We start from the raw sequence: 11,885 nt of genomic DNA, 5'->3' as shown, positions 1-11,885 counted from the left end.
TTTATAGGCTCTAGATATATATTACTCCAACCTTAAAGTGCTTGAAGTCCAATCTTCCCACTGGCTTGGGCATTCTTTTTTTAACCTTCTGTGACCAACTCTGAAGCTGTCTACAAGTTTATATGTTTATGAACAAGTCTGTTACAAGTTATTACTTTTAGGTTAACAATGTGTTATCTGGCTATTTAATGGTAGTGGTGGTTGGATGTGGGGAGGCTGATAATAGCTCATAGGGTAGCTAGATACTGTCATACACACTTTTCAAGTTCTCCATTTTCGTGAAATAGAAAGTCTCTGGGTCCACGTTATATCTGATTCTCAGTCTATGTTGCCATATTCTATCTCTATTTCTGAGCCCTCAGCCACAAACTGGCATATCAAGGAATTCTTCCTTTGTTTCATGCCTGGGTCGACTGGGCAAGTGCCAGCTCTGATACTGGAGCCATGACAAGTGATGATATACACTCCTTTCCCAAATTCTGTATTTCTCTAAGGAGAAGGGGGAGTTGGCCATGGACCCTTTTTGTATTTTCTAATTGCTTCACTCGTATTACCCCTGAGGCCTCCTTTGTTCCTGAAGTAGGTTGGGGACATCCTGCTTCCTAGAACCAACACTACAAGAAACAAAGGTATAAACAAAGCCAAATGGGAAACAGGATCATGCTTGTAACTCTCTCTGGACAGGTAACAATACCTGGTATGGTCTAGAGATTCTGGGAAGGAAAAGAATAATGGGGTGAAATTACGGAAGGAAGCTGGCAGGATAAATGTTTCTTTGTTGGCATGACCAGTCTCTCTTCATCCTCTTCCTGGATGTAGGGCTTGATGCCAGGACCCCTGAGGCTTTCTCCACAAATAAAAGGAGGTGAAGTTGTGTGGTGACCCCATTTCAGAATCTTGGGAGCAGCCAAAATGATGTCCTTTGTCTCTCTGCTCCTGGTGGGCAACCTGTTCCATGCCATCCAGGCCGAACAATTAACAAAATGTGAGGTGTTCCAGAGGCTGAAAGACCTGGATGGCTATGGAGGCGTCACTTTGCCTGAATGTGAGTTCCCTATCTTGCTTTGTTCCATACTTCATCTTCTTCTGTCTTCCCCACCCTTCTCTTCCTCCTCTTTTTTTCTCTACTTTTAATTCAATTATCTAATAATCCTCTTATCTGCTCATCTGCTTACTCTCTTATTACATTTATTCACCTATCTCTCCTTTCTCTCATTGTCTGATTGTTTTTTGGAGCTCTTCATCTTATCAAGATACTCTGTGGTTGGCCATATTTGGAGATTGGCTGGAGAGCCTTTTTCTGTCTGGGAATACAGGTCCTCATTTATACTATAGGTGGACATCCCTGTGATATCTCTTTTTCATCTTTCTTTCAGGGGTCTGTACCGTATTTCATACCAGTGGTTGTGACACACAAACCGTAGTAAATAACAATGGCAGCACAGAATATGGACTCTTCCAGATCAATAATAAAATTTGGTGCAGAGACAACCATATCCCTCACTCAAGGGACATCTGTGGCATCTCCTGTGACAGTGAGTGACCACTTTTACCATGTTCTTGTGTTTTTTTGGAGCCTACTCCTGGGATAATCTCCTTTTTTGGCATCAAGCGCACCTTTAACTTCACTGCCTTGGACTCCACATCAACTGTGGGACTTCAATTGTTAGTACTGAGTAAGAGGCTGTTAGAATTTTTCATTATCACCAAATCCCCAGACAGTCACTTAAAGTTCACAGGTAGATGATCTGAGCTGTTTGGGGATCTTGAAGTCTAATACCCTGCATTTTCAGAGTAAGTCAGTTGATGAAGTTGATAATTCCTCTAGAGATGCACCCAGAGAAGCGAAGGGAGTCCTTACCTAGGGGGAGGCATTATTGTACTGGATTTCTCATATAGAAAGGCAAAAGGCATAAGCCTCTAGATCAGAGAAGGACCAGGGAAGAGGGAAACTCATTACCTTTCTGGGTAATACTTAGCTCTCTCATTTTTCCCCCCGTAACTCCTGCCAGAGTTCCTGGATGATGACCTTACTGATGACATTATGTGTGTCAAGAAGATTCTGGATAATGTAGGAATTAACTACTGGTGAGTCCCCATTCTATTTTCTACTTTACCCTTCCCCTCCTTCTTCTCACCCTTTTAGTCCCAGCACCATTCCCCTTTCCCTCTATTTCCTGGTCTTTTAAGCTAGAATGTAGTCTTCAAAACAAAACTCATCAAGCAGACTCAGGTTTTCAGTTTTAAGCCTCACTCACTCCACTCCTGTTTAGCAATTTTCCTAACAAGTGTTCCCTAATAGAGGGCTGAGACCCAGGATTTCCTTCACCTGGAATTTGAATATTTAATTCTACTTGTATAGTCCTAAACCCTAAAGCAAGCCCTTTGTACCACTGCCCTACAATTTTCTTGGAGTTTCAAAAAATGGACCTTACTCCACTAGGTGGCTCAGTGTCCCTTGCCATCTGGTTAGGAAAGTGTAATTTTCACCCATACTCTTCCGCCTCGTCCCTCCTGAGGATAAAGCTAGATGGAAGTTTGAACTAAGATCCGGCCAGTCAACTTGCCTTGTCTTTTTCTTCATGATCAGGTTGGCCCATAAAGCACTCTGTTCTGAGAAGCTGGATCAGTGGCGCTGCGAGAAGTCGTGAACGCCTGCTGTCTTTGCTGCTTCTGCCCTCTTTATGTTCCTGGAACTCCTCTTCCCTATGGCTACCTCGTTTTGCTTCTTTGTACTCCCTTGAAGCTAATTTGTCTCTGAGCCCTGAGCCCTGTAGTGACACCATTGGACATGCAAGGACTATTCTCCAGGGATGAGTGACTGGTGCTCTGGACTTTTGACCCTTGCTCAGTGCCCCCAGTGGCACTTTCATTACAACAGTGGATTCTACCTCTATCCTGAATAAAGGGCCTGATTTTGAGTGGCTGGCTGTATTTTCTTCCTGGAGGGAGAGGGAGGAAATAGGGTGAGTAGGTGGACATGGCCATGGGTCATAGCCACCTTCATCTCTGCTAAAGAGGAAATAGGCTGAACTTATAATAACTCAAAGGTACAGATTACTTTCTGTATCAATTCAATTCAATGAATATTTATTGATCACCTAACATATTAAGAAACTATGGAGGGGAACTAAATTTGGCTAAAAGCATCTCTTGCCTCAAAGACTCATAGGAAAGATAAGATAAACATTAATAAATAATTATAATACAAGAAAGAGTGTCATAAGTATCATGAGAGAGGTTAGAAATGTGCCCTGAGTATTCATAAGAGGAAAGATAATTTAAATTTGGTGGGGGGCCGTGGGGAAAGGGCTCAAGGAAAGATTCATGACAGAAGTGACATTTAAGCTTGTTTGAAGTTGGGATTTTGACAGGTAGAGATGTAGGGTGGGAAAAGAACAGCAAGGGCAGGGGCTCCAAGAATCTGAAATGGGTGACTTGAGGGGGGTTGAGGTATTTCTTTACCCCTGAGATAATGAAATACCTTTCATAAATTGCTGTGAGACGAACTCTTTCTAAAAACAATAGATGAGAACAGCTCAGCAATTGAAGAATCTGGACACCTGGGGCCTTTTTGTTGGGACCCTGCACCCATTACCCCTTCTTGCTGCTTTGCTGGTCTTGAAGGAGGAATTTTGCAGAACTGTATTCTAATTTGATTATGAGAAATGTGAAAGAAGGAGAGTCAGGAGATTTGAGTCCTAAAGTCTGTTTCTGTTTCTCATTGATGGTCCAAAGCTGGGCAAGTCATCTCTGTCTCTGGGGCTCAATTTCCTCACCTTTAAATGACAGTTTTAGTCTAGTGATTTTTCTGAGATCTCTTCCTGCTTTGAGAATCCAGCATTCCAAGACTCCAGTTTGAATTACCCCATTTCTGTATTAGCTAAGTTATATCTTCTAATTCCCTCCTCCTACCTTCTATACCCACTGGGGCTTTAGGCATTCAGACCATATTTCTTTTGTCCCAGAGACCAGCAGCTCCCAAATGAATTCCCCATGGCCTGTTTAGGGACCTATAGGGCCAGACAAGGGGTGGACAGGCCATCCCTCTCCTATACTTAACGAAAACAAACTCTCAGGAAATAACTTGATATTCATCATATGATTTTAGTCTGAATTTGAACACAATGTGACACATCTCCCAGGGGTATTGCATGCTATTCCCTCCCTAATTATGGGACAAAAGGCTTTTCCCCAAGTCTACAGGGTTTTAGGAATAACCCCTGTGCATGGTGGTGTGTGGGAGGGCAGGATTGAACGGCCACTCCTCCCACTGATCTCACACATCTACTTACTACTTTGCCTTAGTTACACCCTCAGGAAGGTATATGCTCTGGAAAATATAAGGGACCAGCTCCACCAAGTGGGCAGAGCAGAAATGCAACTAAAGCTGGGACTGTTTTGCTCAGCTCCATAGCCCTGGCCTTCATTCTACAGAGAAATATCCTGATCTTGGAAATTTCACCTGTGAATGTACCATATATGAGGCCATGATTTCCAGAGGGTTTTGCTGAAGGAAACTGACAATTGCAGAGAGGATCTTAGCCTGAGGGTCAAAGGATCAAGAACAGGTAGAAGCTAGGGAGCTGGCATGGATGTGGTCTTGACTGATGCAGACCTCTCTGCCTTTGGGTAGAAGCAGGACAGAAAACTGCTGTTGTTCTCTTTCAGAGAACCCTCTTGGGAGCTGAATGGGAGGTGGGGTGGTAGCTGAGAATTTGTTCTGCTTTCTCTAACTCCTTCTCCTTCCTCTAGGCCTGGAAAAACTCCTGAACCAGGCAGGGATCAGAAGTGACCCAGACTAAGGTGGGTGGTGGAGAAACTCAGGGCAGAGGCTGTCAGAGTGCACACGTTTCACCGAGCTCTGTGTGAGGAGGACCCTGGATGGTGTCCCAAAATATGGACTCTTTTTCTCTCCTGATCTCTCCTCCATGCTACTTTCCTCTGTCATCTATATTGTCATGAAGGCAGGAATTTTATTGGACAAAATTGTTTCTTTTCATATGTTCCTTTTCTCACCCCCTCCTTCTCTCTCATTCATTCTTTTTTTTTCCACACTAATTGAGAGCATATTAAATGACAGGACATACTAGACACTGGGGATACAGAATCTGTTAGGGGTTTTGCTCTCAAGACTTACACTTTAGAGGAGGATACTCCCTCCTGTTTCCTAGAATCATGCAACAGAAAGGACTCTTCAGACAGATCCATTGCTCATTCCTGCATTCACTCCTTAATCAACAAATAGTTATTGAGGATTTATTATTTGCTACGTTCTATTTAGGTGTTACTTGTTAAGAACAAAGACAGCAGGAGACACACTTATTTTATTTCATTTCTTTCTAAGTTACTCTGGAGCTGTAGGTTTTGCCAGAGATTTTTTGGTATGGGAACAAAGGAGGAATTGGGTCTCAGTACTAAGAAGGGACTCTCCCAGAATTAAGTGGGATATTTACTAGTGGTCAGATAGGTTGATTTACACTTTGTGCATAGACAAAAGTAAAAGAGTGCAGGAGAGGCAAAAGGGGAGGGGTAGAAAGGACAAGAAATGAGAGGAAAAAGCAATAGCTGTGGAAATGGCTGGTGAAGCTGTGAAGATTTTCTTCACTTTTTTCCCCCAGTTTTATAGAGAGATAATTGACATACATTTCTGTACAGTTTCAAGGTATATAGCATGATGGTTTGATGGTTCTATATATATATATATGAGTATTGCAATAGGTTCAGTTAGTATCCATTATCTCAAAATTCCTAATTAGGAAAATCCTGAAAGTTCCCTCTGATGGAGAAAATTTTCACACATTGAGGTATGGGGAAGTAATTTTGGCTTATACATTGTTCAGCCTGAACTTTGTGTGAACTAGAACAGCGTGTTAAACACACACAGCACATCTGCTTTAACCATTAAGGTAAAGAATGTCTGCTTTGAAGATAAGGATTAAAAGCTCCTTTCTTATGACATTCACATTAACACTCCCTCGAAGATAAGGTTCTCTTCCCAGACACCAGGGTCCTGCTGTCTCACTCTATATATACTAAACCTGTCTTTTTTGGAAACTTGAAGACATATACCCCTGTCATGTTTGATGTATGTTCTTTGTTCTGATAAGGTATGTATCTATGCTAAAAACCATGTTTCAACGGAGCAGTTTCTCAGAGTTATCTGAGAGGCTGTCTCTTGGGCTACAGTCCTCAGTTTGGCTCAAATAAAACTCTTTTCTATTCCTAAAAAAAAAAAATCCATCATCTCATAAAGATACAATATAAAGAAAAGAAAGAAGAAAAAGGAAAAAAGAAAGAACTTTTCTCCTGGTGATGAGAACTCTAAGGATTTACTCCCTTAACAGATTTCCTATGTATCATACAGCAGTGTTAACTATAGTCATCATGTTGTACATCACCTTCCTAGTACTTACACTGGAAATTTGTACCTTTTGGTCACCTTCCTCCAATCCCCCTTCCTCCCACCCTCCATCCCTGATCTCTCACATGTCTGATCTCTTTTTCTATTAGTTTGGTTTTTCCCTAGGTTCCGCATATAAGTAAGATCATATTGTATTTGTCTTTCTTTGTCTGACTTGTTTCACTCAGCACAATACCTTCAAGGTCCATTCATGTTGTCAAAAATGGTAGAATTTCCTCATTTTTATGGCTGAATAATATTCCATTGCTTTATCCATAACTTCTTTATCCATTTATCCATTGATGTATGCTTAGCTTCTTTCCATGTCTTGACTACTGTAAATAATGCTGCTATGAACATGGGGGTGCAGATTATCTTTTTGAGTTAGTGTTTTCATTTCCTTTGGATATATTCCCAGGAGTTGAATTGCTGGATCCTATGGTGGTTCTATTTTTAGTTTTTTGAAGATCCTCCATACTGTTTTTGAGAGGATTTTCTTGTGTAGTGACTGGGTTCCCTATGGATGGGTGCCATCAGTTCTGTGGAGGTTTGCCCGTCTCGTTTGACTGGGGGAGGGCATTGGAGTCAGAGGAACTAAGGCTTCTGTCTTGGACAAGAATTCATGCTAAGATAGCTTAGTGGTGATAGCTCTTTCTGTCTCCTCTTCCTTACCATAACTTTTCCTCCTATTATGAGGAGTTAGTAGAGCCTGACTTAGAAGGTAAGCCTGGGATTCCTGCCCAGCAACCTCCCCAGAGCTGCCTTCCCCTCCTGGTTCTTCAGAACTGTAGATAAGGTGCTTTAGCAGTGGGGTCACCACACTGTACTGCACTGACAGCACTTGCTCCAGGGCTGAGTCGGAAGCTGGAGTCATGTACCTTGAAAGGAATTGCACAAAGGAGTAACCTGAGCTCAGGACAGTGGCCACAATGCTGTTGGCAGCCACAGTCCATCCCATCCCAGACTCTGCAAAAAGTGTCCTCAGAGCTAAATCAACTACTAATGGTAGAAACATCTAGAAATGACTGAATTATCAGTGAGAAGTCAGTCATTTCTGCCTTCAAATGCCTCCATACATGAGTGATCTTACACAAAACATTTTAGGAGCTGCCCCGAGGAAAAAGGAGGTTCTGCAGTATATCAAGTGCTACAGGTCAGAACTGAAAACAATTTCATACATTTCTGTAGCACTTCATACTTTTTAAAGTGTCTTTCCTTAATAGTTATGATGATAATATGAGGATTTTTTCCTCTTCTTTTCCCTATATATACAACTATATGTTCCCACCTTGTGGTGATTGTTCCTTATAAAACTCTATGCTAGTCCAATAATGCTGTCATTTTCCCTAACATTTATGGCTCTGGGAATTACCCCAGAATCACAGCACATTATTTTTATAATGCTTAGTGGAATAAACATTTGTCCTTTTAGATGCATTTTTCTTTGCCTTAGAAAAGAAACCAAACTTTGTAAATAAAGTGAAAGATAAAAATGTGTTTAGCACAAGATGTGAATCCAAAATAATAAGATTAAATTTTTGGATGCATCTTGTTAAGTGTCACTGGGAGTATTTCCCAAAGAAGCATTAAATTTTGTTGTTGTTGTTGTTGCAATTGTGCTATTATCATTGGAACATTCTTTGTGGGTTCTGGTGTGCTTGGTTAAAAAGATATTCATTTCACTGTCATTTTTTATCTTTTAATTTATCCCTCCTAACATTTCTGTGAAGTAGGTGGGAGAAATCTTATCATCCCCTTATGGCAAATGAGGAAACTGAGACAAAGAGAGCTGAAGAGATTTGTCCACAGGCTCAGATGAGCTCTCCTGGACAATTCCTTATCCTTTCCCACCCCTGACTTCACTTCAAGTAACAAGCAGGCCTGGAAAAAGTCCTGAACCAGGCAGGGATCGGAAGTTGCCCAGGCTAAGGTGGGTGGTGGAGAGACTCAGGGCAGGGGCTGTCAGAGTGCACATGAAAAGCTCCTCAAGATCACATCTTGGGTCACAAATCAAGCTACGGTAAATTTAGGAATATTGAAATCATATCAAGCTTCTCTTGGACCACACCAGTCTAGACAAGTGGACTTGAGTTTTCCAATTTTCTTGGAAGCTTATTTGTTTGCTTTCTTAATAAATATTAAGGATTATTTTTATTCTAGAGCTAATGTTATTAATAATCTTAAAATTAATTTTAATAAATAAATGGAAATTTGTTTTGTATCAGGATGATGATAACTTAAGCAAATGATTCCTCACATCACATCTCAATCTGTGAGCACTCAAAATTTAACAGATCAACTATGTAGGCTGAATCTACACAGATGCATCATACAAAGGGAGTCAAATTGTTTAGAAAAAATGAGTTCACTGATTTTTTTTTCTTCTCTTTACTAATTTGATAATAACTTAGAGAGTCAGCAACTCACTTACAGGTAAATTCCCATTGCCTCGTAAGGACCAGTCAAATATTCTTGGCCCAGTCTGTCTCCAATCAACTCTCTCTAGTGAGTCATGTGTGGTGCTTCATGGTCATTACATCAATCTAATAGTTCCAAAGGCCACATCTAGGCAAGCTTTATGAATTTTGACTTGCTGACATTCTTGAATACAGTTGCTAAAGTTCTTAAGTACAAGATTGGCTTCAAATTGTGACTACTGGGAATAGCAGAGCTGTCATTCCCCTAAACTGCTAAGCCAGGGAGTTAATGTTCAGGCTGTCTAAACACAGCCATTCTAGAATTAGCTAGACCAGATAACCACATGAGTGGCTGAGATATGCTATAAAGAAACATGTGGAAATCCAAGTGAAGAGATGCCTGGAAGAAGGCATTTGAGATCATTTGAAAGAAGCAACTGTCCTGTGGCTATTTCATGTTGTTAGTGCTGACTCTAGTAATATATTTAATTATCAATAGTATTTCACAAACTTAACCATGTTTCAGGACGCAGAAAACTACCTTCTCCCATTCATTTTCTTAGAAGCTAGCTTTATTTATTTATTTTTAAGATGCTACCAGAAAACTACTAGAGCTAATCAATGAATTTGGTAAAGTAGCAGGATACAAAATTAATGCACAGAAATTTCTTGCATTCCTATATGCTAATGATGAAAAATCTGAAAGAGAAATTAAGGAAACACTCCCATTTACCATTGCAACAAAAAGAATAAAATACCTAGGAATAAACCTACCTAAGGGGACAAAAGACCTGTATGCAGAAAACTATAAGACACTGATGAAAGAAATTAAAGATGATACAAACAGATGGAGAGATATACCATGTTCTGGGATTGGAAGAATCAACACTGTGAAAATGACTATACTACCCAAAGCAATCTACAGATTCAATGCAATCCCTATCAAACTACCACTGGCATTTTTCACAGAACTAGAACAAAAAATTTTATAATTTGTATGGAAACACAAAAGACCCCAAATAACCAAAGCAATCTTGAGACAGAAAAACAGAGCTGGAGGAATCAGGCTCCCTGACTTCAGACTATACTACAAAGCTACAGTAATCAAGACAGTATAGTACTGGCACATAAACAGAAATATAGATCAATGGAACAGGATAGAAAGCCCAGAGATAAACCCACGCACATATGGTCACCTTATCTTTGATAGAATCTAGCTTTAAATCACACTCCTGCACCTTCTTGGGCATCAGGTTGCCTTGTTGGACAGAATTTACAGGTAATCAGAATTTGGGTTATGAGAAGGGCTTTGAAGCCAGGATAATGGATGAAGAATTAGTAAGTAAGGGCTCACCCCTACTAGGTAATTAAATCTGGGACAGATCTTGCATTATCAGGTACCAAGCAACTCACGATTAGGCAAAACCAGGAATCAAGCTGGGACACCACGATGAATCCTGAGAGTTACCTAAAGCATAGGCCCTACACTATCAGACCAGAGTTAGAAACTGGGTAACCATGTTTAACTAGACTCCCTGATGTTATAAACTAGTTGTAGAGTCTTAGAAAAAAAGTAGAATCTAAGGACAAGAATATAATCTAGTCATGAAAAGGGACTGGACCTGAACACAGAAAGTGTATAAGGATCAAGATCAGAGAAGTACACACCTGAGGTACATACAGGACTGAATGTTTTAAGCAGCCTTTCTAGACTGGAGAATGAAAGGTGAGATCTGCTTCCTTTGGGACAGAGTAAATAGCAACTGGTGATTTCAATGGAAGATAGGGGCCCCATCAAGCACCAGCTGTCGCAGGACTGAGAGGGTGAGTTCCTGATCTTCTCTTACATTGTCTCTGTTCTACCCAGTCTCAGGGAATTGTCCAGAGTCTTGTTCTAGAGAGGGTCTTCTCTCTTGGCTGCTCCTCTGAGCACTGGCATAATTTCCATTCATGTCCTTTGCTTCCTTCTTTGTCCGGAGTTTTCTGCCCAACTGAGTTATGCATCCATCCCAGAAAGTAATGTAAGGGCAAGTGCCAAAGATACACAGAGAGTCCCTAATACTTCCTGTCTCATTTACAGCCGCTCTTCCTTTCAAGAACAATCACCTGCCCTCTCCTTCTGAGTGAAATTGCCCACAGTGATTGTAAAACGGTTTAACTTTGGAAGGGAACAACTCAAGAGTGATTTCAAAATGCCAGTCTTCAGCTACCTTGGTGATCTCTACATGATTTTCTTATACCTCCTTTACAAAACAAGTACAGTAATTGTCACAGCAAAAACTTGAATTCCTGCTAGTGCATCACCCTGCAAGAGGATTTATTAATTACCTGACTTCTGCCTACAATTGTAGCCTACAGTAATAATAATGATGAAAATAATCATCATAATAATGAGTTTTATGTAGGCATTTTTCTAAATACTTTATATGTTATATATTTTATTCTTACAAAAACCCTATGAGATGGGTACAATTATTATCACATTTTACAAGCAAGAAAACTGAGATACAGAACAATTAAGTCATTTATATAAGGTCTCACAAGTAATTAGTGGTGGAGCTGAGATTTGAACCTAGACTGATTCTTACCTGTAAGTGACTATGCTGTGCTGCTCATTCATAATATAGGGTCCAGCTGAAAAGAGCTATCCCATTTCCTATCTTTACCTTTGATTGCACTGTTCTCTCAATCTGCATGTCTCTCTAGAGAAACGTTACTCTTTCTTTAAATCTTTTCTCAAAGACCTCAACATTAACTCATTAGTAGCTCTTCCAAAAATCAACTCTAGACTTCCCATTGCACTAATCATAATAGTTTCTAATTACCTGCATTCATATTTGTGTCTCACTGAAGTGTGACCTTTAAAATGAGTGAGACCATGCTTAGGTCTTCATTATATTTAAAGTGACTGACATAAAATATGGCCTACTGTAGAAGATAAACATTTATTTGCCGATTAATGGTATAATAAAAGAGAATCAATGCAATGTGAAAACTATTTGGAGGATAAAGGAAACTTCACTGCAATGATTTTTTATATAACTTTTAGGAAAGAGCCTTTGTGA

At 40.2% G+C, this 11,885-nt stretch overlaps 1 protein-coding gene across 1 annotated transcript; it reads left to right on the top strand.

Annotated features, from left to right (window-relative positions):
* The first annotated feature begins 892 nt into the window (after positions 1-892).
* On the top strand, positions 893-2,921 carry LALBA (lactalbumin alpha). The gene is made up of 4 exons (XM_036866566.1): positions 893-1,045; positions 1,377-1,535; positions 2,013-2,088; positions 2,591-2,921. Exons 1-4 carry the CDS (start codon positions 913-915, stop codon positions 2,649-2,651), a joined length of 429 nt encoding a protein of 142 aa, XP_036722461.1. The 5' UTR covers positions 893-912; the 3' UTR covers positions 2,652-2,921.
* The last annotated feature ends 8,964 nt before the right edge of the window (positions 2,922-11,885 follow it).

This window comes from Balaenoptera musculus, chromosome 10 (assembly GCF_009873245.2).
Source record: "Balaenoptera musculus isolate JJ_BM4_2016_0621 chromosome 10, mBalMus1.pri.v3, whole genome shotgun sequence".
Classification (NCBI taxonomy): Eukaryota; Metazoa; Chordata; class Mammalia; order Artiodactyla; family Balaenopteridae; genus Balaenoptera; species Balaenoptera musculus.
Note: the sequence above shows the minus strand (reverse complement) of the source record. Positions and strands in the feature narration are given on the sequence as shown.

What these genes read in the sequence shown, in the direction of transcription:
- LALBA (XM_036866566.1), top strand. Translation starts at nt 913, where the DNA reads ATGATGTCCTTTGTCTCTCTGCTCCTGGTGGGCAACCTGTTCCATGCC. An exon ending in AGGCGTCACTTTGCCTGAAT is followed by an intron (nt 1,046 to 1,376) that starts GTGAGTTCCCTA and finishes TCTTTCTTTCAG; the next exon opens with GGGTCTGTACCGTATTTCAT. An exon ending in AATGTAGGAATTAACTACTG is followed by an intron (nt 2,089 to 2,590) that starts GTGAGTCCCCAT and finishes CTTCATGATCAG; the next exon opens with GTTGGCCCATAAAGCACTCT.